Source organism: Dermacentor andersoni, chromosome 5 (assembly GCF_023375885.2).
Source record: "Dermacentor andersoni chromosome 5, qqDerAnde1_hic_scaffold, whole genome shotgun sequence".
In the NCBI taxonomy this organism is placed as follows: Eukaryota; Metazoa; Arthropoda; class Arachnida; order Ixodida; family Ixodidae; genus Dermacentor; species Dermacentor andersoni.
Window position 1 is genome coordinate 4081510 of NC_092818.1, and position 25761 is coordinate 4107270.

Consider the following 25761-nt stretch of genomic DNA (forward strand, 5'->3'; position numbering starts at 1 on the left):
TTGGGTACCCGCTTCCACTTTGTTGTGGCCTCGTGCAGCAGTGGTTAGCTGGGAGTCAGTCTATTTTTCTTTCCCCCTCTTAATGCTGTTGGTGACACGTCATTGTGGTCACAGCAGGAACTTGAGCAGGACAATCTTTAGCAGGACAATCCATACCTGCCAACCCTCCCGATTCGCCCGGGAGACTCCGGATTTTTGACTGAACTTTCCGATTGTACGGTCACTGTCTTATATCTCCTAAAAAGTGGTCTTTGTTCGCGCAATAATGGTTTTTGCGAAGCCGGCACCGTGGAATCTACAGCCACATCATAATCGTCAGCATCACCAACAACGGCCACACTAGCACGATCAGTATCATCGACTAAGCAGCCGACTATGGTGCTTAGTAAGCCAAACAAAGCCAGAGCCAGTGTAGCTCTTGCATTTCATGCATGCCTTCCTCCATGGTGTATCTTGTTGCTGCTGCTTGGTTCTTTATTCTATGCTGCTTGTGTCTATGATTAGTGTTGGCTAGGCCGTGTGTGTGCGATGCACCATGTAAAGTTGCAGTCCTTGTGTGCTTGATGCCATGGCGCTATCAAAGCCCCAAAAAAGCTATTTGCAGAAGTTTTTCCGATCTTATACTTCTGAATTACCGTGCTTTTTGACATCTAGAAAAGGAGAACATTTTGCATTTGGTATAACGTGTGGATGCGACGTCAACGTGTCTCACGGTGGCAAAGGCGACTTCAAACTGCATGTTTCTATGGCAAAGCACCAAAGCTATGTTCGTGCCGCTGAGCAGCAAGACAACATAGTGAACTTTCTCCGGAACAACTGCGACGACAGTGTCAGACGTGTGGAGTGCCTGTTTACGGGATTCTTCGTTGAACACGACCTACCCCTTAGTGTCAGCGACCACGTTTGGCTTCTTCTATGGAAAATGTTTCTGAAATGCGACGAGGTGAAGCGTTATGGATGTGGACGCAACTCTGAAATGCAACTCTGAAATGCATCTCTGTAGAATGCGGAGGTGGCTAACCTGAAATTTATTTCTCAGGCATCGCTCTCGAGTCTTCGTTTCTTTATTCAGAGTTTGCCTCAGCTGCTGCCCCGAGATTCCAATGAATCTGTTGAAGACGCTTTAGATGCTCTCGAAGCTGAGTTTGCCGCACTACAGGTGTACCGTCTTCAAGAGGACATTCTGAATGGAGAAAGGTGGGACGTGCAGTGGTCTATGGTTGGAAAAATGAAAAACACTGATGGGAAACATGTTTCACTGAGTTGCTAAGGTGATGCTCGATTTACTCGTGATACCGCATAGCAAGGCAGAGTGTGAGAGGATCTTTAGCATGGCGTGAGAAACTAGGACTGAATTCCGCTCGTCAATGTGCAACACAACTCTCCAACACCGGCTGCTCGTGAAGGGCCGTCAGTCTGGACCATGTTTGGAGCAAAGCTACTCGGACAAATTTTTGAAGTGAGCAAAGTCTGCTACTACAAGGTCCCTGCAAAAGGACTCATCGACCACTGCCTGAAAGTTTGAATGACCCCCCTCCCCCCTAGGAAGTTGAAACATTGAATGCACCCCCCCCCCCCCCCCCGCATGAATATAGAGTCTCCCGTTTTTTTATCTCGCTAGGTTGGCAGGTAAGCCAGAAAAAGCGCAAGAATGAAATACGGGTGGCGATGCCTACTTAAGTTCCCGCACCTGGGGGCTGTGCCGTCTTGGATTTTGATGACACTTTCTAGGGCCTACTAATTATATATAGTGGTACAGATTGACTACATTGTGTTCTAAAAGAACCAAATATTAAACATGGCAAGTTTTGGGAACCTTTATTCAGCCAACGCGGCCCAAATGCGAAAACATACTTTGGAGTCCCTGACGTCACACTGACGTACTGGCGCTGGGGTTTCGCTGCAAAATTGAAATACTGATACTTAAACCTTCATTTTCTCATCTAATAATCAAACTATCTTTTTTTAAATGACTGCCTGCAGGATTCTCAAAGAATGCTTCATTAGTCTAAACTGATTTATTGTTTCGCTTTAGTGTCACTTTAAGGGTTAAAATAAAGGAGACCTGTGAGCACCACACAAGATGTTAATGGTAGCTGTGCACTTTTCATAAACAGTCCAGAAAATACCTGCTGCCTCACCCACAACTTAGAGCGCGGTGAAGAGGATGCCAATTGGCGCAAAATACTGACTGGGGTATTCCCCCATCTAAAATTGCTAAACGCCATGTATGCCACTAGCTATGCCCGTAGTGCACTCCAATGGGTGCGCCACTGGTGGTGGCCTTGCGTAGAACACTCGGGACAGGAGCCAGCCACGCGCCGTAGTTTGCTGCATCGTTGATTGTGCTTCTCTGTCTTATTCATGTTTCCAGAGCAAAATAAGCAACACCCTTCGCACGTGTGGGGTGGCCAACGCTTCAAGGAATGTCGAAAAAGAATTGCTGCACAGTGGGGGGCTCAAATACCAGCAAAAACGTGCCGGCAATACGGTTCTAATTATTCCCTGCAAAGCCTCATCAGCAGGAGCAACGGCAGCAATGAATCGCCGCTGTTCGGCGGGAAATTTCTTGTTCTCATCCTTTCCTTTGTCGTGTTGCTGTTTTTTACACTCCATGATATTTAGACGGATAAGCAACGAAGTTCGTCTGCAGTACAGCACGCAGTATAAAGGCATTTCAATCAAGTTGTGAATGCTGTTTGCTGCTTCTTTACTGCGTTGTGCTAGCTAGGCAGTACGACTGCACGAGCGCATTGTGTTGTATTTTAAAGCCACTGAAGCTTGCAAGAACTGAAATTGTTGGTTTGATGCGGCCCTGTAAATTCTCGCACCAGCTGTTGCGCACTTCATTGTAGTGGCCAGACTTGCGGCCATAGCGCACGGCAATGAAGACACAGTAGCCGCTATGAGGGGTGTAGGCACACTTACCGCACAGGTCATGCGCTCTGCTTTTTATTGTACATCGCCCGCCCCCTGGTAATGTCAGTTACCATACTTCCTCCCCCCTTAACACAACAGATTAACAGCATATAAGGAGTTACAGTTCAAGGAGAAATCCGAAGCACCGGACGGCGTTCCCTAGTGCTCCTACGAAGCCTAGGTGTGGACAGAGGTGGGGAGCAATCGGTGCATGTTGATGTCTCCAGCTGATAGGGCTCGCCGAATAGTAGTAGTTGACCCTCCAAGCTTGTCGCTGCTTTGGTTAAACCACCCCGCCTCTGAGGATAAAGTCAAATGTGGTTCCGAGCATGCAGTAGAAGGGCTAAGAGCACCGACGGTTGTGCTGGTGGGGTATCGACTGTGGCCTTGCATGGTCAAGTTGCCGTGTCCATTGTCGCCCATCATCCAATTGTAGCTCCACCTGTGAATTGTGTTGTTTGGTGACTACAGCGGGAATCCAGCTCGGACCTGATCGAAAATTATTGGTGAATACTCTGTCTCCTGGTTGTGCTGACACCCTCTATTTCATTTTTTGATCGTACTCCATCTTCTGAGCGACTTGTTTCTGGAGAACTGTTTTTCTTAGGTCCGGCCGCAACAGATCCAATGCAGTCCTGAGCCTCTGTCCCATCAACAGCTCAGATGGGCAACACCCGATGACCTCGGGCAGTGTCGACCTATATGATAACAGTATTCGTGCAATTTGTGCACAAAGATCCCCTGGGCCAACAACCAAGACTACGAGCAGTAAAACAGCGCTAAACAACAGGACGAGGAGAGGGACAAGACACCAGTGCTGATTAACAACCAAGACACAGATCCAATGCAGTCCTGAGCCTCTGTCCCATCAACAGCTCAGATGGGCAACACCCGATGACCTCGGGGGGTGTCGACCTATATGATAACAGTATTCGTGCAATTTGTGCACAAAGATCCCCTGGGCCAACAACCAAGACTACGAGCAGTAAAACAGCGCTAAACAACAGGACGAGGAGAGGGACAAGACACCAGCGCTGATTAACAACCAAGACACTTGGTTGTTAATCAGCACTGGTGTCTTGTCCCTCTCCTCGTCCTGTTGTTTAGCGTTGTTTTACTGCTCGTAATCATGAACCAACCAATACAAATGCGTACTCTTCTGTAATTTTACTTTCATAGGTTGAAGGGCTCTCTCTGCCATACCATTAGAAGCAGGGTTATAAGGCAGTACTAGCATCTTCTTCACACCGTTCTTCTTCAAGAATGTCTCGTACGCTTCACTCGCGAATGCGGGTCCATTGTCCGATACTACCATGTCTAGGAGGCTGTGATTCTCAAATATGACCCGCATGCATGCAATTGTACATTCCGCTGAGGGTGATGGAACGGGAAAAACTTCAATCCATTTGGAGAATGCATCAATTGCAATTAAAAAAAAAAACAGGGAATTCTAGTAAGGTCACGCATAGTCCACGTGGATCCTTGACCAGACCCTGTCTGGGAACGACCACGGCATCATAGGCACTGGTCTCAATGGTCTCTGTTGTTGTTGGCAGGAGGAGCACTCTTGAGCCGTGGTTACGATCATCATCATCATCAGCCTGGTTACGCCCACTGCAGGGCAAAGGCCTCTCCCATACTTCTCAAACAACCCTGGTCATGTACTAATTGTGGCCATGTCGTCCCTGCAAACTTCTTAATCTCATCCGCCCACCTAACTTTCTGCCGCCCCCTGCTACGCTTCCCTTCCCTTGGAATCCAGTCCGTAACTCTTAACCCTTTCGCTGTCGGACGTTTCTGGCCGTGACGCACCCCCAGTGTCGGCTTGGTTTCAGGGAACGAGCATAACAGGGAATGAACATAGCAATTTATTTTTGATTATGATTAGTATACAAATAACATAGTCAATGCAATATGCACATTTCAGTGTTCTGCAGCTGTTGTTAGTAAACATCATCATCAGCCTGACTATAAAATCCGTTCAACATCCGAATCTGACGATGCGGAACCCTCTTCCTCTCATGCGACTTTGTGCGAGTCCGAATCCGAGCTCGGCTCGTATTCTGAATCGGAATTCAGCCACCGCTCCCATGAGCAGACGAAGGTCCCGCGCGCCGAGCCATCCGAAAGTAACCACGCGCAGGGAGGATGCGCTTTCAGTCGCCCGCGCAACGGAGAGACATGGGACGTTGCGTGATCAAGAAGACGGAGGGAGATGGAAAAAGGCTAAACAAAGTTCGAAGGGCTTTACGTTTACTGCTGCAAGTCGGAAGCGAGGATGCGGCGAGAGAGCGAAAGCAGCAATCGAGTCACCCTTTTTGGAGAGGCAACGGCACGTGCGCCTGAACTTGACGCGCCGTAGCAGGCACAGCAACAGAAGAAAAATAAAAACCTTCAAACCAGCGGAGATTACAGAACAACCCTTGAACCCGTAACCACACGCGCGCGACGCATGATCCAGCGAATGCGGAGCCACCGCGCCACTCAGCAAAGAGAAAGTGGGGAGTGGCAGTCGCACCGTACTCTTCAATACATGGACTAACACAGGTCGGGGCGAATATACGTACTTGTAGAAAGAGTCAACAGATGGCGTGGCCAATCCAGGAGCGCCTGCTTTGCGCTCAGGCGCGAAATTTTGAACGCACGATAGAGAACGTACCGGTACGTCAGTGACACCGTGGGGGGGAAGCGCGATGACGTACCGGTACGTCCGTGACAGCGAAAGGGTTAATGACCATCGGTTATCTTCCCTCCTCATTACATGTCCTGCCCATGCCCATTTCTTTTTCTTGATTTCAACTAAGATGTCATTAACTCGCGTTTGTTCTGGTACATAAGAAGCCGATCAATGAGTTAGCGGTAAGAGGGAAAATAGAGGAATTTCAGATCAAGCTACAGAACAGGTATTCGGCTTTAACTCAGGAAGAGGACCTTAGTGTTGAAGCAATGAACGACAATCTTGTGGGCATCATTAAGGAGTGTGCAACAGAAGTCGGCGGTAACTCTGTTAGACAGGATACCAGTAAGCTATCGCAGGAGACGAAAGATCTGATCAAGAAACGCCAATGTATGAAAACCTCTAACCCTAAAGCTAGAATAGAACTGGCAGAACTTTCGAAGTTAATCAACAAGCGTAAGACAGCTGACATAAGGAAGTATAATATGGATAGAATTGAACAAGCTCTCAGGAACGGAGGAAGCCTAAAAGCAGAGAAGAAGAAACTAGGAATTGGCAAGAATCAGATGTATGCGTTGAGAGACAAAGCCGGCAATATCATTACTAATATGGATGAGATAGTTCAAGTGGCTGAGGAGTTCTATAGAGATTTATACAGTACGAGTGGAACCCACGATGATAATGGAAGAAAGAATAGTCTAGAGGAATTCGAAATCCCACAAGTAACACCGGAAGAAGTAAGGAAAGCCTTGGGAGCTATGCAAAGGGGGAAGGCAGCTGGGGAGGATCAGGTAACAGCAGATTTGTTGAAGGACGGTGGGCAGATTGTTCTAGAAAAACTGGCCAGCCTGTATACACAATGCCCAATGACCTCGAGCGTACCGGAATCTTGGAAGAACGCTAACATAATCCTAATCCATAAGAAAGGGGACGCCAAAGACTTGAAGAATTATAGACCGATCAGCTTACTGTCCGTTGCCTACAAAGTATTTACTAAGGTAATTGCAAATAGAATCAGGAACACCTTAGACTTCCGTCAACCAAAGGACCAGGCAGGATTCCGTAAAGGCTACTCAACAATAGATCATATTCACACAATCAATCAGGTGATAGAGAAATGTGCGGAATACAACCAACCATTATATATAGCTTTCATTGATTATGAGAAAGCGTTTGATTCAGTCGAAACCTCAGCAGTCATGGAGGCATTGCGGAATCAGGGTGTAGACGAGCCGTACGTAAAAATACTGAAAGATATCTATAGCGGCTCCACAGCCACTGTAGTCCTCCATAAAGAAAGCAACAAAATCCCTATAAAGAAAGGCGTCAGGCAGGGAGATATGATCTCTCCAATGCTATTCACAGCATGTTTACAGGAGGTATTCAGAGACCTGGATTGGGAAGAATTGGGGATAAGAGTAAATGGAGAATACCTTAGTAACTTGCGCTTCACTGATGATATTGCCTTGCTTAGTAACTCAGGGGACCAACTGCAATGCATGCTCACTGGCCTGGAGAGGCAGAGCAGGAGGGTGGGACTAAAGATTAATTAAAGCGCCCGCGACATTCGAAAGGATGATGGATAACATTCTACGAGGCCTCAAATGGAAGACGTGCCTGTGTTATTTAGACGACGTGGTAGTTTTCTCCCCTGATTTCACCACTCACCTCTCTCGTCTACGCGAAGTCCTTACTTGCCTTGCCACCGCCGGCGTTCAACTTAACTTGAAAAACTGCCGCTTCGGAGCCCGCCAGCTGACCATACTTGGCCATGTCATTTCCAAAGACGGCGTCCTTCCCGACCCTGACAAACTTCGTGCTGTCGCAGAATTTCCACGGCCGACTACACTGAAAGAGCTCCGAAGTTTTGTCGGCCTTTGCTCTGATTTTCGACGTTTTGTGCGCAATTTTGCCTGCATCATCGCTCCCCTGACAAAGCTCCTGGCTGGCCCTGGTGACCTTCGCGATTGGACTCCGGTCATGTGACCAAGCCTTCACCACTTTGCGTCGCCTGCTTACCTCACCGCCTGTTCTACGTCACTATGACCCGACTGCACCGAGCGAAGTTCATACGGACGCCAGCGGCGTTGGTCTTGGAGCCGTCCTTGCGCAACGCAAGCCTGGCTTTCCGGAATATGTGGTTGCGTATGCGAGTCGTGCCCTCACGAAGGCAGAAACCAATTATTCTGTCACAGAGAAAGAATGCTTGGCTATAGTTTGGGCGTTAAACAAATTTCGCGCTTACTTGTATGGCCATCCGTTCAATGTTGTGACAGACCACCACGCGCTTTGCTGGCTTGCGTCACTGAAAGATCCGTCAGGCCGTCTTGGACGTTGGGCTCTTCGGCTCCAAGAATTTGACATTCGCGTCATCTATCGATCCGAGCGCCAACATTCTGATGCCGATGCACTCTCCCGATCGCCCATGCGATCCGACGAAACGCCACCCTCATCCATAGAGTGCCCGGTTGCTACACTTGCTGTTACTGACATGCCGTCTGAACAGAGGAAAGATCCGTGGATTGTGTCTCTCATTGACATTCTTCACAGTTCTTCAACGGCTACATGCCCTCAAGCCCTTCGTCGCCAAGCCACCCATTTCGTGCTACGGGACGCCACCTTGTACCGCCGAAACTATCAGCCGGACGGTCGCAAATGGCTGCTAGTCATCCCTTGCCATTTGCGCTCCAACATATGCAGTGTGGGGATGCGCGACTCTCGCGCGTCCTCTGATGTTTTTCCCGCATAGCGCGTCTCCTGCAGGGCGGCTTCGCCCGCCGCGTGGCCTGGCGCCCGCGGCGATCGGAGTGGTTGAAGCGCAGTGCGAGAGATGGCGCTAGTGTTGCGCTGCTAACGCCGCCGACAGGCGAGGTTACTTGGGCGCCGAAAGGAAGGCGCTTGGCCTTTTTGGTTTCGGAAAGCAAGCGGGACGGACGTGCCGCTCGCGCGTGCGCCGACCATGCTTCTGCGAGACCGTCTCGCGTGGCCGCCTTGGACACCGTTCGCGTGACAGTACGCGCGAGCGACCAGGTGTTGGGATCCAGCATGGGGCGAACATATTCGCTCGCAATGCGGTCGCGGTAAGTCGGACTTCTAGATTTGTCGCGCGCCCATCGGCATGTTTTGGGGATAGCAACTCGGCTAGCAGGCATTGATCTATGAAAGGTGCAATAAATGCCCTTGTGACTGTTTGCACTACTGTGTTGTCGTTCCTTTGTCCCCAAGAGTACGGAGGAGAACCCCGCATCTCCCACATCTGGTGCCCAACGTGGGGCCTCTTGGGGCATCGGACGATAATTTTAAGTGTTGCTTCGTTCATGACCTTTGTTTGAACCGAAGCGTAGGCCTAGCGTGGATTTTGATCGCTAGCGTCGGCGCCGTGCTTTCTTGAGAGAGGCGACGGTGGCTGTAGTGTGTTTGAACTTATCAACATGCTAAGCCTTTTCGCAAGTGTTTTTTTTTAATGACATTCGTCAGTACGAGATCCACGTGGTCTGCATCCTGGGAGAGCGAGGCTGAGCGCCCACGGAGCAGTGGCAAGCCTGAAGCGAGTGAGTACGGAAGCCTCGGGGGTGGTCCGAATTTCTTATGTAAATAGCTTCTTCTATCTCTTTGACTCAGATGAAGTCGCGGCTCTGGGAGCCGGGAGCCATGAAGCGACAGGGTTCTCACCAGCAGAACTAGTGTATGGGAGGACACTCCGTTCTCCACTGAGAATGTTAAGAGAGATGTGGGAGGAAAGAGGTGAGAGTCCAACAGTGGTTGAATACGTGCTAAATTTACTGGAACGGCTAAGCGCAACCCAAGAACTAGTCGGAAAGAACATGGGAGTGGCTCAAAAGAACGCCAAATTCTATTACGACAAGAATGCGAGGCTTCGTACGTTCAACGCCGGAGACCAGGTAATGATCCTCAAACCTTCAAGAAAGAACAAGCTTGAAGTTCACTGGGACGGGCCCGTTAAAGTGTTGCACAAACTTTCAGACACTAACTATGCTTTGAGAATGCCCGGTCGCAGGAAGGAAGTGAGGATATATCACTGTAATTTGATGAAGCCGTATGTAGAGCGGAGCAGAGTCGTTAACTATACCATCAAAGAGCCGGATGGCATTAGTACCAAGTTTAAGGAGTATAGGGCGACTTGCAACTCTGAAATCGGTCTAGAAGAAGTAGTCGAGCACTCGGTAAGCTCGCACGCTCTAAGACCCGAGCAGCTAGATGAGCTAAAAGAAGTGTTAGGGGAATATCTCGACAGATTCAGCGATCGGCCGGGTAGAACCGAACTGATAACGCATGAAATTGAGCTGACATCAACCGAACCAGTAAGATCAAAGCCTTACAGGGTGTCTCCAAGACAGAGAGAGATTAGGGAGGCAGAGATACAGCGCATGCTAGAGTTGGGAGTTATTGAGCCCGCTGAGAGTGACTACACGTCACCGCTAATACTGGTAGAAACCCCTAACAAGGACCCTCGTCCGTGTGTTGACTACAGGAAGTTAAATGCCATCACTAGGGATCAGCTCTACCCGATACCCAACATTGAGGAACGAATCAAAAGAGTTAGCGCTGCTAAATACATTTCAACTATAGATCTCGTGCGGGGGTACTGGCAAGTTCCCCTTTCAGAAAGTGCCAGCCGTTATGCCGCATTCATCTCGCCTGTAGGCACTTTTCGCCCTCTCGCACTCAGCTTCGGGCTGAAGAACGCGCCGTTTAGCTTCTCTAAGTTAATGGATATTGTCCTAAAGGACTTGCAGGAGTTCGCCTTGCCCTATCTTGATGATGTGGCAATTTTTTCGGACAGCTGGGAACAACACGTATCGCACCTCAAACAGGTGTTCTCACGGTTGAGGGAAGCCGGCTTAACGATGAAAGCGGAAAAGTGTAGGTTTGGTTGTTCGCAGGTTACTTATCTGGGCCATGTTGTCGGTCAGGGCATGAGACGGCCGGCTGAGCTGAAAATAGCTACGATTGGAGAATTTTCTCAGCCGCGCACGAAAACAGACCTTCGTTCATTTTTGAGACTTGTGGGGTACTATCAACGGTACATTCCGAATTACTCACAAATGGCAAGTCCATTAACGGACGCCCTTCGAAAGGGAGCACCGAGTAACGTACACTGGGATAAGGACAAAGAGAGCGCTTTCCAAAGTTTGAAAACGCTATTGGTTTCTCGCCCAGTGCTTCGCGCGCCAGACTACACAAAGGAATTCATAGTTCAATGCGACGCAAGCGACAGAGGTATGGGCGTGGTACTTAGTCAGGTCGGCGACGATAACGAGGAGCATCCTATCCTCTATGCCAGCCGTAAACTAAATGTAAGAGAGGAAGCTTACAGCGCTTCAGAGAAGGAATGTGCTTGTTTAGTTTGGGCCGCACAGAAGTTGTCGTGTTACTTGTACGGAGCGAAGTTCATCTTCGAGACCGACCACTGTCCTCTGACGTGGCTCAATCAAATGTCACACAAAAATGGCCACTTGCTCCGATGGAGCCTCACTCTCCAAGAGTACAACTTCTCCGTTAGATATAAGAAGGGAAAGTTGCATAGCAATGCGGATGGTTTGAGCAGGCTAATTTGAATTCTGCGTTTGAGGGTCCCGCCTAAATTTTAGGGTTACTAGTGCTAATTTTATTAAGCGAAGAAGATCCCCTCTCATTTAGCAGGATTCCATCCATGATTGCTGAATTCGTCAGCAGGAATTTGCTTCAGAAATTGGCATACCGAAATGCAGCATTTTTTGTTTTTGCACTTCTGTTGTTTTTTTTTTTGAAGCCTTGCGAGTCTAAAGTGAGAGCCAATCAATGCACGTCATCTCGGCGCAGAGCCGTGTTGTGGGGTTCATTTTGCAGTTGCCTGTCCTTGTTGTATGTTTTGGGGCGGTGACATCAATACACAAGTGGTCGCTGCGAGCCAAGACATCAATCCCCCCCTGACCACTTGCCGTTCTCTTCCTGCCTAGCGGTTGTCAGCGCTAGACAGTCGAGATTTTTCGGGCCATGGAGGCGCTGTTAAGAATGGCGAGCTACAAGGAAAAATTGCCACCCAATTACGACTGGGGGACAAGGCGCGCATCCCCCACTCTCCGTCACTGCAGCTAGACTGCGTTCGAAGAAGCGGGCTTTGTGCTGAAAACCGCCTCCATCCACGAGCCCCATCTCCGTTGTGACGAAGTGAGTTCGATGGACAAACTATTGTGCCCGAGGTCCCCCAGCGCGAACCTGATTTTGCTACGCATGAGCAAGCCGCGGCGGGACAACGAGCTACCCAGAATGTCTCCGAGCTTCCCGGAACGACTCCCCTCTGTCGGCGGCTCCAGTCCTTCGCACCTGTGTGTTTGCGTGTGTGTGGGCGTAAACGATACTGCAGAGCGACTCCCCTCTGTCGTCGGCTCCAGTCCTTCGCACCTGTGTGTTTGCGTGTGTGTGTGCGTCACCTTGTCGCGGGAGGCGGCTAGTTTTGCGATGACGAAACGAACATTCGCTGCCTTGTATCGCCGTAGGACCGAGCGTTTAAAAACGGCTGTTGGGCGGAGGCTCGACACACTTCTCTCGTGCAGGCAGGTTGGAATGACACACTTTCTCTTGAGCAGTCATGTTGGACTGACACTCTTTTTCTTAAGCAGTCATGTTAGACTGATTTAATTTCTGTAAATAAACCCATTTTCCTCGTTCTCGATGAGAAGCAGTTCTTCCCTTCATCAACGTCCTCAGCGTGTTTAAGTTGGACGACGGCATGGGCCAGCTACCTTCGAATTCATGCCGGACTCCAATCTTGGCAACGGATCTCGAGCGATGGGATTGAGCCCCCAATCCTGACACCTCCTGCATCCAGCTCACAACCCTCGGCGGCGGACAAAAGAGCCAGCGGTCACCGACAGCTACGGCGGCTCTTGCCAGCAGGGCGCGTCGGCGCGAGCGACACTTGCTCGTACCGACTACTGCGTCGTCGTTTCCGGAGTCCTGGCCTGGAATCATGCCGTCGAGTCTGCAAAGCTGCTGCTGTGACCGGCGGACGCCAGCGGTGTACCCAAGGACAGTCGGCTCGCATGCTATGGACAGCATGCGGATATTTCCTCAGCGCGGCCACTGTTGCATGTACTATCTTGTTCGCGAAGCACGGGTTAATGTTAGACCGTGTGACATGTTTCGCCGGAATAAGAAGTGATTTAAGGTTGGGGGGATGTGGGGATGCGCGACTCTCGCGCGTCCCCTGATGTTTTTCCCGCATAGCGTGTCTCCTGCAGGGCGGCTTCGCCCGCCGCGTGGCCTGGCGCCCGCGGCGATCGGAGTGGTTGAAGCGCAGTGCGAGAGATGGTGCTAGTGTTGCGCTGCTAACGCCGCTGACAGGCGAGGTTACTTGGGCGCCGAAAGGAAGGCGCTTGGCCTTTTTGGTTTCGGAAAGCAAGCGGGACGGACGTGCCGCTCGCGCGTGCGCCGACCATGCTTCTGCGAGACCGTCTCGCGTGGCCGCCTTGGACACCGTTCGCGTGACAGTACGCGCGAGCGACCAGGCGTTGGGATCCAGCATGGGGCGAACATATTCGCTCGCAATGCGGTCGCGGTAAGTCGGACTTCTCACCATTTTTCCTTCTTTATGGACATGAACCATCCACTACCCTCGACACCGTGCTACCATATCATCCGGATGCCTCTGAATTCACCCCTCTTTCCGAAGTTGCTCGCCATGCTGAAGAGTGCCGCCAACTGGCTCGCTCGTTCACGTGGGCTACCCAAGGAATTAACAAAGATCGCCACGACAACGGGCAGCCCACACAGTCCTTCGCCGTGGACTCTCACGTCTGGCTTCAGCTGCCCTTCCAATCTCCAGGCCTTAGCCCAAAGCTTGCTCCGAAATATCAGGGTCCGTACCGGGTCGTCGCGTGTACATCGCCTGTGAATTATGTGGTCGAACCGGTGACGCCATCTTCAGGCAAACGCCGCCGTGGCCGCGAGACGGTTCACGTCAGCCGCCTGAAACCGTACCACGACTCCCTTATCGTGTCATCCCCTTAGGTCGCCAGGATGGCTCCTCTTCGCCGCGGGGGCAATTGTAGTGGGCAATATGCATGTGGCGCTGTGTGGACTGCCGCCGCTGCGGCGCGAGACCCGAGCTCGGGCTGCTGATGCGAACGCCTAGGACTCGCAATCAAGCGCTACTTGCGATCCCGCGTACGAGCTACAATAAACCCCCTTTCAAGTGAAACTTTGTTAAACCGTAGTTGGCCGGAGCTCAGAAAAAGTATGTGCTAAAGGGTAGTACTGTTTAACTGAAATAGCAGGAGATCGACCGCTGATCTGTCAAAAACAGAACTCAGAGAGAGTGCGATGAAAGGGGAAAAAAACTTGCAGTATTTATTCGTTTGGCACGACAAAAGTGTTATTTTTGTTTGATGCCGCGGCGGCCTAGCAGCGACGACAGCGGCCTCAAACTTACTGAAGCTACGAGGCAGCTTTTCAGCCAGCCCCCTCTTCTCGGCAAACACTCGCATGGCAGAGTCCTCGTTGGCGTTATGTATTCTCCACGCACGTGCGCAGTATCGCTGCAGAAGTCGCGGGCCACCTTTTTCATTGCGGGGTGCTGTTCTTGGCGCGGTGATTGCATTCATGAGGCTGATGTGACGCGCAGTTTCTGCCACTGTGTGGCCTGAATCGCCCGTACTGTAACTTTCTGTGTTGTGCTCATCACTGTCGTTGGGCAACACTTCGGCAAGAGAGGCAATGGTGGTGAAAAATCAAACCTCATAGCCTACATCTTTTCGCAGTCGCAGCAGTGCTGCCGAGAAACTTCTTCGCATTCCAAATGCCACACAGTGTAGTCAACAATAGATCCCTGTCACATGCCAGTGCTGAGTTCTTCGTGTCAAATTCCACAGCACGAACGATTTCCAATTTTTCTTCTATGCTGAGCACCCGCTGTTTTTTTATCCAAGCTTCGGCATGACGCGAGTCCTTGCCATGACCTCGTGGTCCTTGCTTGCACGATGCTGAAATGATCTTGATGTTGATGTGGCTTCACGCGCAAATGCACAGGGCGCTTGGAGGCTGTTGTTCCAATCTCTGAGGCTTGTTCTGATGGGCCACCCGATGGAGATGATGCACTGCCGTAATTGCACGACGAAAAGTGGAAATGCTATGTGTTAACCAATACATGCGCAATAAGCTAGTACGCTTTATGCGGATACAAAAGGCATCATGTTCAGTGGCCGCCGAGTCAGCATTTGACTTTACTACTTTTAAAGTGAAAGTACAAGTACTGTTTAAGCGGATACAGTTTGCACAATTGTGTGTGGGAAGCTGGCTGGGTGAGTGGATAATGTTCGGCAGCGCGCTCATTATCTTGCCTAGGGACGCAGACCACTCGTTGCACTGCACCGCCAGCATTAACTGACATCACCTCCGTTCCCTCTACCGCACAGTGCTCAAAACTGGTTTCGTCCTCGCTACATGCGGGACACTAAATTGCTGCTTGCCCGCACCAGCACGGGTGGGATGATTCCTTTCCTTATTTGCCTTGCTTTGTTGCCAAGACACTGTGTTTGGCACTTGGTGGCACTTGGCACCCTAATGCAACACTTGAAGCCCGTCATCCAAGAAACTCCTAACTGGTTCCTGACATGCAAATAAGTTGACTATGCTGGTTTTCTGACGATTTCACTTAAAAAACTGAAACTGAACCTTGTAAAAGTGCACTGTCAGGGCTTTAGCCTATGCCCACCAGTGATGAGCTGTTTACACCTTACCATTGCACGAGATTGATGTGAGCATCCTTATCCTTATCAATGTCGCTGAAACTCTATGTTGTGGGTTTGCATACTCACCTTGTTCGGGCACAGCGTGTCGACTGATTGCACGTCGCTGTGTTTACCACTCCTGCGCGAGGCCACAGTGCAGTGGCTGCAGCAACCAGGTGACAGAAGGAAGGGGGAAACGGTAAGGTGGGAGTGGGGAGTGCAAAGGAAGCGCTGCGTGTGGCTAGGCTAGTGAGCTCGGCACCAGCGTGTTCACTCACTGCTGCCGGGTGAGTGCAAGCGACGCTGCCCTGCCATCTGGGCAACCGAAGGCAGTAAGTACTAAATGCCTAGATGCACTGCTAAGTATGGCGAAAGTTACGTGCCTTTCTCTCCCTTCACTTGTGGCACAAGCAGGTTGTATCCAAGTGGCACCCCCTTTGGGCAACACAAACATATCGCAAGGACCCTGATTTTCCTGGCAACATGTGCCAGAAGCGATTGCAGGAGCCAAAAATATGTAATGGCCTTCATGATCATCTTGAGGAGCCTTCATAATCGCCTAGTGAGGCCCTCTCTCTAATTACGCTGTTTCCATCGATGTCTTGCCAAATGAGGGCTGTACCTTCCAGCAAACCCACATCGATGCTGCCACCACTATTGGACAGCAGATGGTAAGGGTAGCTTACCTGAAAGAGGCACGAAAAAGCAGTAAAGGAGCGTGAGAAAACGGCCCACACGTCGTGAGCCCACCATATTGTAAGTCACACTGCCGTGCACAGGCATTGCAATGGATAACCGATATTGCACTGCAGAAGGGTATTCACTGTAACCAGTCAGCCATGCTCAAGGGCATTCATTGTGCTACATGCCATGTGGCAGCATTGAAATAACGTATATTTTGATAGTTGAGCCAGTTTTGTTTGCAACAAGCGATTGTTTGTTTGTCTTATGCTGTGTTCTGATACTTGACGTGGACGGCAATGTAAACAACTGAGGGAACAGTGGCCATCTTTAAGTCTTGTTCTAATTCTGACGAAGTCATCAAAAAAGATAGCTTCGAGGTCAAAAACAATGCAAGGTACTTTGATGTCCAACAAGATGGCGGCTGAGCAGGAAGCTTGATGGGAAGGTCGTCTGTGTACAAGAAAACATAGCTACTCTGTCCTATGCGCTTAATGTAAGTTATGTTGAGTTTTTTATGGGATCACACATGTAAAGAGTTACAATAGAGAGATAATATGTGCTTTTATCAGCTTTTTCTTGTCTCCATGAAGTAACGTCACATCGCAGAGATGTCTTGCAGATGGTTCTAGACACATTACTGTGCTTAGTCTCGAAGCTGTCTCCTCTGCTGGCCAGAACTCGAACACACCTTTGAGTCATAAGTTGGCTCAACTCTATATGAATGGTAGATGAAAAGTCTGTTCCATTTGTGTGTGTGTCTCCCAGGAATGTGTGCGGTACCAGAACCCTCATCGGGCTTTCACATTCCGGGTACATGGCTACGAGGCAGTGGTTGGACCAGTCAAGGGCGTCTACGGCAAGGAGAGTGGTGTGAACAAGGCTCGGGAACACTCGCTACTGGTCTCTGATCGGCCACCCTTTGTCACCATTCTCTCGCTCGGTGAGCTTTCATCTATGTCACAAGTGATTGTTGTTCACAACAACCACTCTTTTGCATGTGTACATTTTCTTCAGTGAAATTTATTGCTCCCAAGATGCAATAAGAAGGTAATGTCAGTCTCTACAGTGCACACTCATATTTGGGAAGAAGTAGTGACTTCTCTATTGCTCAACCAATGGCTTAGCCAGAATCGGGTTGTGGGGCTCGCTGTAGAATGCCATATTTACTCGAATCTAACATGTACTTTTTGCCCATAAAACGGGTCTAGAAATTGCGGGCGCATTACAATTGATTACGACCCTAAATCGTGTTACCATATCGCCATTGGCATTTCAAAATGGCCGCCTCGTATGCACTTCGAGCCTAGCTGCTGTAGGCCGGACTTAGGTTAGTCCACCGTCCGTCTTCCCGTTTTCTACGTTTGCTCTATCAGCATGGAAGTGCCGACTGCGAAGACATGTAGAGTTCATCATGATGCTGCAATTAAAAGGAAAGTGATCACATGTGCGGAGACAGACGGAAATAGGGCCAAATCACGGGTGTGCGGAGTTCCCAAAACTTGCGTGTGGGGCTGGCGCAAATAGGAGAGGTGTCCTGCTCTGGCAGCTGCTGCGTACGGTGCAGCCACACGGCCCCTATTTGAAAGCGATCTGTGATGGAGACAAAGAGTCTACGCATCTAGGCACACTGCGCTGTGTTCTCGTCGCTGAGTTCGCGTTCAAGCGAGAGGCCGCACAGAGGTCAATTCGCTCACTTCTGCTACCACACTTCACTCCACCGTTTTGATAAAGTTTACGTGGTCATTGAGTGAGATGTTCATGTTTGCTTCTGCATGCATGACACCATGCTTGTTAATTTAGTTAGTAAGCAAATGTTTAAATGTTTATACGGCCAATAAAACTGCTATCCTTACTTTTTGTGTAGTTGTCTACTGATTTGTTATCGCATAGATGCTTCGCCTTTCAGGCAAAATTGGGACTTCTCGTATTTATCGCAACTTTAGTGTACAGTGAAAGCTCGTTAATTCGACTTCCGTTAATTCGGAAAATTCGATAATTCGACCTTCGTGCCTGGTCCCTACAATTATATATAGGAGTCTATGGGACGAAAATCTCGTTAATTCGGACGGATTCCAGCCCACCTCGGATAATTCGGACAATTTCGGGCAGCCACCGAGGCTCAAAAACGAAAATACGGCAAACGCGGCACAAAAGTGATACCCAAACCAACACCTCGTTGCCCAAACGCAGCATCGCCATTCACATCAAGTGGCTGAAACTTGGCCAATTCAATCCACTTGGCTCGACTTGTGGCTAGATGGGTGCTTTTTCTTGTTTTTGCACGTGTCGGCGTTATCGACGGGGCCATTTTGTCGCTTTGTTGCTGTTGGTGAGCTACATCCTTGCACGCTGTTTTGCCGACGACCGCTGGATTTAGCGCAGCTCAGTTATTGAACTTTATTGGTGCTTTTCTGTTGTGCGCCCGTGTCACTGCATTCTCCTCCGATGGCAACGCCGGCGAAGCGGCCGAAATACGAGGCGAAGGACTTGGCTACCAAGGTGGACATTTTGCGGGCCCTGAAGGACGGACTCTCTCGAAAAGAATCCATGAAGAAGTATGACGTGAAAAGAAGTACCTTGAGCACGTATGTGAAAAATGAACAGATTTTTTAGGCGTTCGAAAGCGAGAAGTTTCGAGCGTCACGAAAGTGTCTGCGAACAGCAGCTCATCCAGAGTTGGAAGAGGCTTTTCTTCGGTGGGTGGTCGACTTGCGTAATGCAAATCTGCCATTGAGTGGACCCCTCATCATGGCGCAAGCCGAGAGGTTTGCACTGATGATGCATATCGATGCATTCAAGGCATCGGAAAGGTGGTGTGCGTGCTTCAGAGAGCGACATGGCCTCGTTTTTAAGACTGTGTGCGGCGAAAGAGGCGCTGTCACGAAGACGTTGCCAACAACTGGAAGAACGCTCAGCTGCTCGAACTCATCGCCGCCTACGATCCAAATGACATATTGAATGTTGATGAAACAGAACTTTTCTTTAAGGCTTTGTCAGACAAGACTGTGACCATGAAAGGAGATCCGTGCATCGGTGGCAAACGATCCAAGGAACGCGTCACCATTCTTTTAGCCGCCAACATGACAGGAACAGAGCGCTTGCCGCTTGTCGTCATTGGAAAGGCACAAAAGCCACGGTGCTTTAAGAACATGCCTGCTCTTCTGGTGGAATACCGAGCGAATAAAAAGGCCTGGATGACGTTGGAAGTTTTTCGTGGCTGGATGCAGAAGTTAGACCGACAGTTTTCCGCAAAGAACCGCAAAGTGTTAATGGTGCTGGACAATTGTAGTGCGCATAATAGTGTCACCGGACTGGACAACATAGAAGTTGTTTTCTTGCCACCGAACACAACATCGGCCCTCCAACCGATGGACCAAGGCCTAATTCAGTATGTCAAGACCAAATACCGCAGGCGCGTGCTGGAACGGATGCTCCTGTGCCATGAAGTCGGCAAGCAGTTGTGGGGAGCACACACGCCCGTCTTCCCCCGCGCCGTCGCGTCGAGAGCCGGCATAGACAGGGGACAGGCGCACTATGCCCTCTCCCGATTCTCCCTCGCTCTCGCGACGCGCACGCGCCCTTCCCCCCCGACTGGCGGGCAGGCAGCCGACGGGCGAGGAGGACATTCCCCTCGCCCAGGTAAAAAGGTACAAAACAGTGCGACCGGGCGAGACCCTCTCTCTCTGAGGCCGGACCCATAACCTGCCGGACTGGAGTACCTGCTGCTACCCGTGAGTGACCACGTTGCCTGACTACCCCGGGCAACGAGGCCAGCCTATTTATTACTATTACGGAGAGGACGTCCCTCTGCGAGTGTTCGCTATTGCTAATAGCAATAAACGTTGTTACCGTTGACACCGCTGGTTGCCTTATTCGTCCGAACCCGGCGTAGCCGCGATTCCCGCGCTACGGGTTGGGAGTACCACGAAGCGACTGCGTGGGGCTAGATCCGGAGCTCGCCTTCAGCCCTAGCCGCACGCAGAGTGGAACCCCCACACAGTACGACGTGAATCTTTTGAGCACGGTCAACATTCTTGCCTACGTTTGGCACAACACGCCCGCGCGAGTTGTCGCCAACTGTTCTAGACACAGCGGCTTCGTTGTGCGTGCGCTTGGCGATGATGCAGTGGCCGAAGTGTCGCTAGATGACAATGGAGATGACTGCGAGGATTTTGGAGGAGTTCTGCCGGATGCGGTGACACTCGCTGATTATGTCGGCATTGATGACGGCGTTGTTACAGCCGGCTCGCTTACCGAAGAAGAAATTGTCAGGGACGTGCTGCACGGCAAAGATTCTGAGGAGGAAGAGGAGCCGTGGAGGCCCTCGCTGTGTTGGAAGAATTTTGTTAAGACACTGCAGACAGCATGCGAGCTGCTAAGCACTTGGAAGGACTTCGTAAAATAGTATCCGCACGGGTTTCTGCTCGAAAGCAGACGAGCATCCTCGATTACTTTGCGCATTAAAGGTTTGTTGATGAAAGTCGTGCATTTATTGTTTTTGTTGTCCGCTCAATAATTCGGACATAATTTACAGTCCCTAGAAGTCCGAATCAATGAGCTTTTACTATTGGGAGTAAATCTTTAATTTTCCAAATGAGAGACAGTTGTATTTCTGTATGAAAGAATGAGGTGCGCAGTACTGTAAAGAGCTTTTTTTAGGTCACGGCAAACAGGTGCGCTTTACAATGACGGGCGTTTCTTTCCCCCTTTGTTTCGGCCATAGAAAAACGGGTGTGCGTTACAATCGAGGGCGTGTTAGAACCGAGTAAATACGGTAAATGTGTTCTGTCAACTTCTCGGGGTGTCCTTGTTATGTCTGGTTGAGTAGCTCTGCAATAGTGGAACAGTCGTTCTCTAAAAAATGATTTTCCTTGCATTGCCTTGCTTAGTGATGACCTTCTTCATCTCTTAGAACCCTGCCGCAGGTGGCAGGAACTTCCCACCTGCTACATTTGTATAACGAGGCCATGGGAAGCATTATTCTTGCCACAGAAATGTGTCGCTATCTTACACGAACTTGACAAAAATTTTAATGCAGAAGTGCCCTTTGTTGAAGAAGAAATATATCTACAGGATTTCTTGTGCCTTGAACGAATCCCAGCAATACTGTCTTCTCAATCATCTTATACCTCTCTCACACGAGCCTGCAAAAGCTCTTTTACGTAAGCGGTCTTTTACCAAGTTGAAATACTTTTTAATGAAGAGGTGTTGCGTAGCAGACAAACAGCACCAACAATCTTTTTTTATTGTTTCCATCTGGACAAGCTACAGAAAGCATAGCACTAGCGTTTGAAACAAAATCGGCCAAAATATACGGATTTTTCTCGAAATACAAAGTAAAAACTTATTGTATTACACGGTTTTCAAATAAATTTAACAACACCAGGCTAAGAAACGTTAATGTGAATATTTGTTATAGTAGTTTAGAGAGCGTTTTATGGAGTATACAGCTTTCACTGATTACGAGAAAGCGTTTGATTCAGTCGAAACCTCAGCCGTCATGGAGGCATTAAGGAATCAGGGTGTAGACGAGCCGTATATAAAAATACTGAAAGATATTTATACTGGCTCCACAGCCACCATTGTCCCAATAAAGAAAGGCGTCAGGCAGGGAGATACGATCTCTCCAATGCTATTCACAGCGTGTTTACAGGAGGTATTCAGAGACCTGGATTGGGAAGAATTGGGAATTCTGTGCTCAGCAGGGTGCGCTGCAGTGACCATAGGATGGCAAGAACTCGAATTAGCCTAGACCTGAGGAGGGAACGGAAGAAACTGGCACATAAGAAGCCGGTCAATAAGTTAGTGGTAAGAGGGAAAATAGAGTAATTCCAGATCAAGCTACAGAACAGGTATTCGGCTTTAACTCAGGAAGAGGACACTAGTATTCAAGCAACGAACGCCAATCTTGTGGGCATCATTAAGGAGGGTGCAATAGAAGTCGGTGGTAACTCCGTTAGATAGGATACCAGTAAGCTATCGTAGGAGACGAAAGATCTGATCAAGAAATGCCAATGTATGAAAGCCTCTAACCCTACAGCTAGAATATAACTGGCAGAACTTTCGAAGTTAATCAACAAGCGTAAGACAGCTGACATAAGGAAGTATAACATGGATAGTATTGAACATGCTCTCAGGAACGGAGGAAGCCTAAAAGCAGTGAAGAAGAAACTAGGAATTGGCAAGAATCAGATAAGACAACTGACATAAGGAAGTATAACATGGATAGTATTGAACATGCTCTCAGGAACGGAGGAAGCCTAAAAGCAGTGAAGAAGAAACTAGGAATTGGCAAGAATCAGATGTATGCGTTAAGACACAAAGCCGGCAATATCATTACTAATATGGATGAGATAGTTCAAGTGGCTGAGGAGTTCTATAGAGATTTATACAGTACCAGTGGCACCCACGACGATAATGGAAGAGAGAATAGTCTAGAGGAATTCGAAATCCCACAGGTAACGCCGGAAGAAGTAAAGAAAGCCTTGGGAGGTATGCAAAGGGGGAAAGCAGCTGGGGAAGATCAGGTAACAGCAGATTTGTTGAAGAATGGCGGGCAGATTGTTCTAGAGAGACTGGCCACCCTGTATACGCAGTGCCTAATGACCTCGAGCGTACTGGAGTCTTGGAAGAACGCTAACATAATCCTAATCCATGAGAAAGGGAATGCCAAATACTTGAAAAATTATAAACGGATCAGCTTACTGTCAGTTGCCTACAAACTATTTACTAAGGTAATCGCAAATAGAATCAGGAACACCTTAGACTTCTGTCAAGCAAAGGACCAGGTAGGATTCCGTAAAGGCTACTCAACAATAGACCATATTCACACTATCAGTCAGGTGATAGAGAAATGTGCGGAATATAACCAACCCTTATACACTTTAACCTCGTTAAACCGTAGTTGGCCGGAACTCGGAATAACTGCGTACTAAATGGTAGCACTGTTTAACCGAAACAGCATGAGATCGCCCACTTATCTGTCGAAAACGGAACTCGGAGAGAATGCGATGAAAGGGGAAGAAAACATGCAGTATTTATTCACTTCGCGCAACAAAAGTGTTATTTTCGTTTGATGCCGCAGCTGCCTAGCACGACGACAGCGGCCTCAAACTTACTGACGCTGCGTGCCAGTTTTTCAGCCAGCCCCCTCTTCTCGGCAAACACTCGCATGGCAGATTCCTCGCTGGCGTTACGTATTCTCCGTGCACGTGCAGTAGTGCTGCAGAAGTCCCGGGGGCGCATTTTCATTGCTGGGTGCTGGAGTTTGGAATACTTTTCGTTTGGAATAGAGTTACGTTATCGCGCCCCTGTTTTCGTCGCGACGATTGCATTCATTAGACTGACGTAACGCGTAGCTTCGGCCACTGTCGGGCCTGAATCGCCCGTGCTGTTGCTTTCCGTGTCGTCCTTATCACTGTCGCTAGCTGACACTTCGGCAACAGCAGCGGCAACGATGGTGAAAAGTCTAACCTCGTAGCCGACATGTCTTAGCGATCGCAGCAGCGCTGCCGAGCAACTTCTTCACATTCCAAATGCGATACACCGTAGTCAACAGCAAATCCTTGTCGCATGCCAGCGCCGACTTCTTCGTGTCACGTTCGATAGCACGGACAATGTCGAATTTTTCTTCTATGCTGAGCATCCGGCGTCTTTTTTATCCGAGGTTCCGAATGACGCGAGTTCTCGCTTGCACTACGCCATAACGCTCTCTGGCACGGCGTCGTAATGATGCTGATGTTGATGTGGCTTCACGCGCAAACGCACAGGGCGCTTGGAGGCCGTTCCGATCTCTGAGGCTTATTGTTCTGCTGGGCCGCCCGTTGGAGACGATGCACCGCCGTGTTTGTGTGACGAAAAGTTGAAACGCTACGTTTTAACCGATGCGTACGCAATAAGCTGGTATGGTTTATGCGGATACAAAACACATTATGTTCAATGGCCGCTGAGTCGGGGATGTGACTTTACTACTTTTAAAACGAAGCTACTGTTTAAGCGGGTAAGGTTTAACGAGGTTTTACTGTATATAGGTTTCATTGATTACGAGAAAGCGTTTGATTCTGTCGAAACCTCAGCAGTCATGAAGGCATTACGGAATCAGGGTGTAGACAAGCTGTATGTAAACATACTGAAAGATATCTATAGCGGCTCCACAGCCACCGTAGTCCTCCATAACGAAAGCAACAAAATCCCAATAAAGAAAGGTGTAAGGCAGGGAGATACGATCTCTCCAATGCTATTCACAGCATGTTTACAGGAGGTATTCAGAGACCTGGATTGGGAAGAATTGGGGATAAAAGTTAATGGATAATACCTTAGTAACTTGCGATTCGCTGATGATATTGCCTTGCTTAGTAACTCAAGGGACCAATTGCAATGCATGCTCACTGACCTGGAGAGGCAAAGCAGAAGAGTGGGTCTAAATATTAATCTGCAGTAAACTAAAGTAATGTTTAACAGTCTCGGAAGAGAACAGCAATTTACAATAGGTAGCGAGGCACTGGAAGTGGTAAGGGAATACATCTACTTAGGGCAGGTAGTGACGGCGGATCCGGATCATTAGACGGAAATAATCAGAAGAATCAGAATGGGCTAGGGTGCATTTGGCAGGCATTCTCAGATCATGAACAGCAGGTTGCCATTATCCCTCAAGATAAAAGTGTATAATAGCTGTGTCTTACCAGTACTCACCTACGGGGCAGAAACCTGGAGGTTTACGAAGAGGGTTCTACTTAAATTGAGGACGACGCAACGAGCTATGGAAAGAATAATGATGGGTGTAACGTTAATGGATAAGAAAAGAGCAGATTGGGTGAGGGAACAAACGCGAGTTAATGACATCTTAGTTGAAATCGAGAAAAAGAAATGGGCATGGGCAGGACATGTAATGAGGAGGGAAGATAACCGATGTTCATTAAGGGTTACGGACTGGATTCCAAGGGAAGGGAAGCGTAGCAGGGGGCGGCAGAAAGTTAGGTGGGCGGATGAGATTAAGAAGTTTCAGGAACGACATGGCCACAATTAGTACATGACCGGGGTTGTTGGAGAAGAATGGGAGAGGCCTTTGCCCTGCAGTGGGCGTAACCAGGCTGATGATGATGATGATGAGACGTGGTCGCCCGATAAAGATAAACAATATCGCCGGTTGTGCCATCCAACATTGCTGAGCGGTCATAATTAACCGAAAATGACGCCAGCTGTTCACTAGTGAGCTGTGGCTTGAAGTCCGGGTCGTTTTATTCCGCCAAAGTTAATTTTTGAAGGTCCGTTACATGCCCAACATGTTGACCTGGATTTTCAACCAGTTTCCAAGAGTTTCCATTTCACTTCTCTCGTAAAATCCCGGCAACAGGCACTGCCGGTGTCACTACTACACAGTTATCGAAAGTCGCTCCTATGGCGGGGTTCTGCACGGCTGCGTCGTGAGAAAAGAGTCGTGCTCGTAACTATACTGCACCCACACTTCAATTTAGTGTTTAGGACTCGAGTTATCCTTTTGAATATGACAGCAAAACAGATTCAAGCGCTAACGGCAACAATGTTTTGAGTCAGCATGGGACATCTGCAGCTGTTCCCCGACGACTTTCCTTTACGGCCTTGAGCAGTCTCCCTCCTTGTGCGCACTTATTTGTCGATATTTTGCATGACCTGCGAGCTCTACTGATTAGCTTCAGGGTGCATACTTTGCTTGGTTACGATGTGCTGCCATTGGCAGCAAAGAAACTTCTGCTCATGTCAAGAAGCCCACCC

General features: G+C 49.2%; 1 protein-coding gene across 3 annotated transcripts in view; it reads left to right on the forward strand.

Annotated features, from left to right (window-relative positions):
- LOC126529909 (nuclear factor related to kappa-B-binding protein) overlaps positions 1-25761 on the forward strand; it is a 437784-nt gene that overhangs the window by 289677 nt on the left and 122346 nt on the right. For all 3 annotated transcript variants that reach the window (XM_055070097.2, XM_055070098.2, XM_050177360.3), the window contains one exon: positions 16777-16951. In XM_055070097.2, the coding sequence (XP_054926072.1) occupies positions 16777-16951 (175 nt within the window). The remainder of the gene's footprint in view (positions 1-16776; positions 16952-25761) is intronic.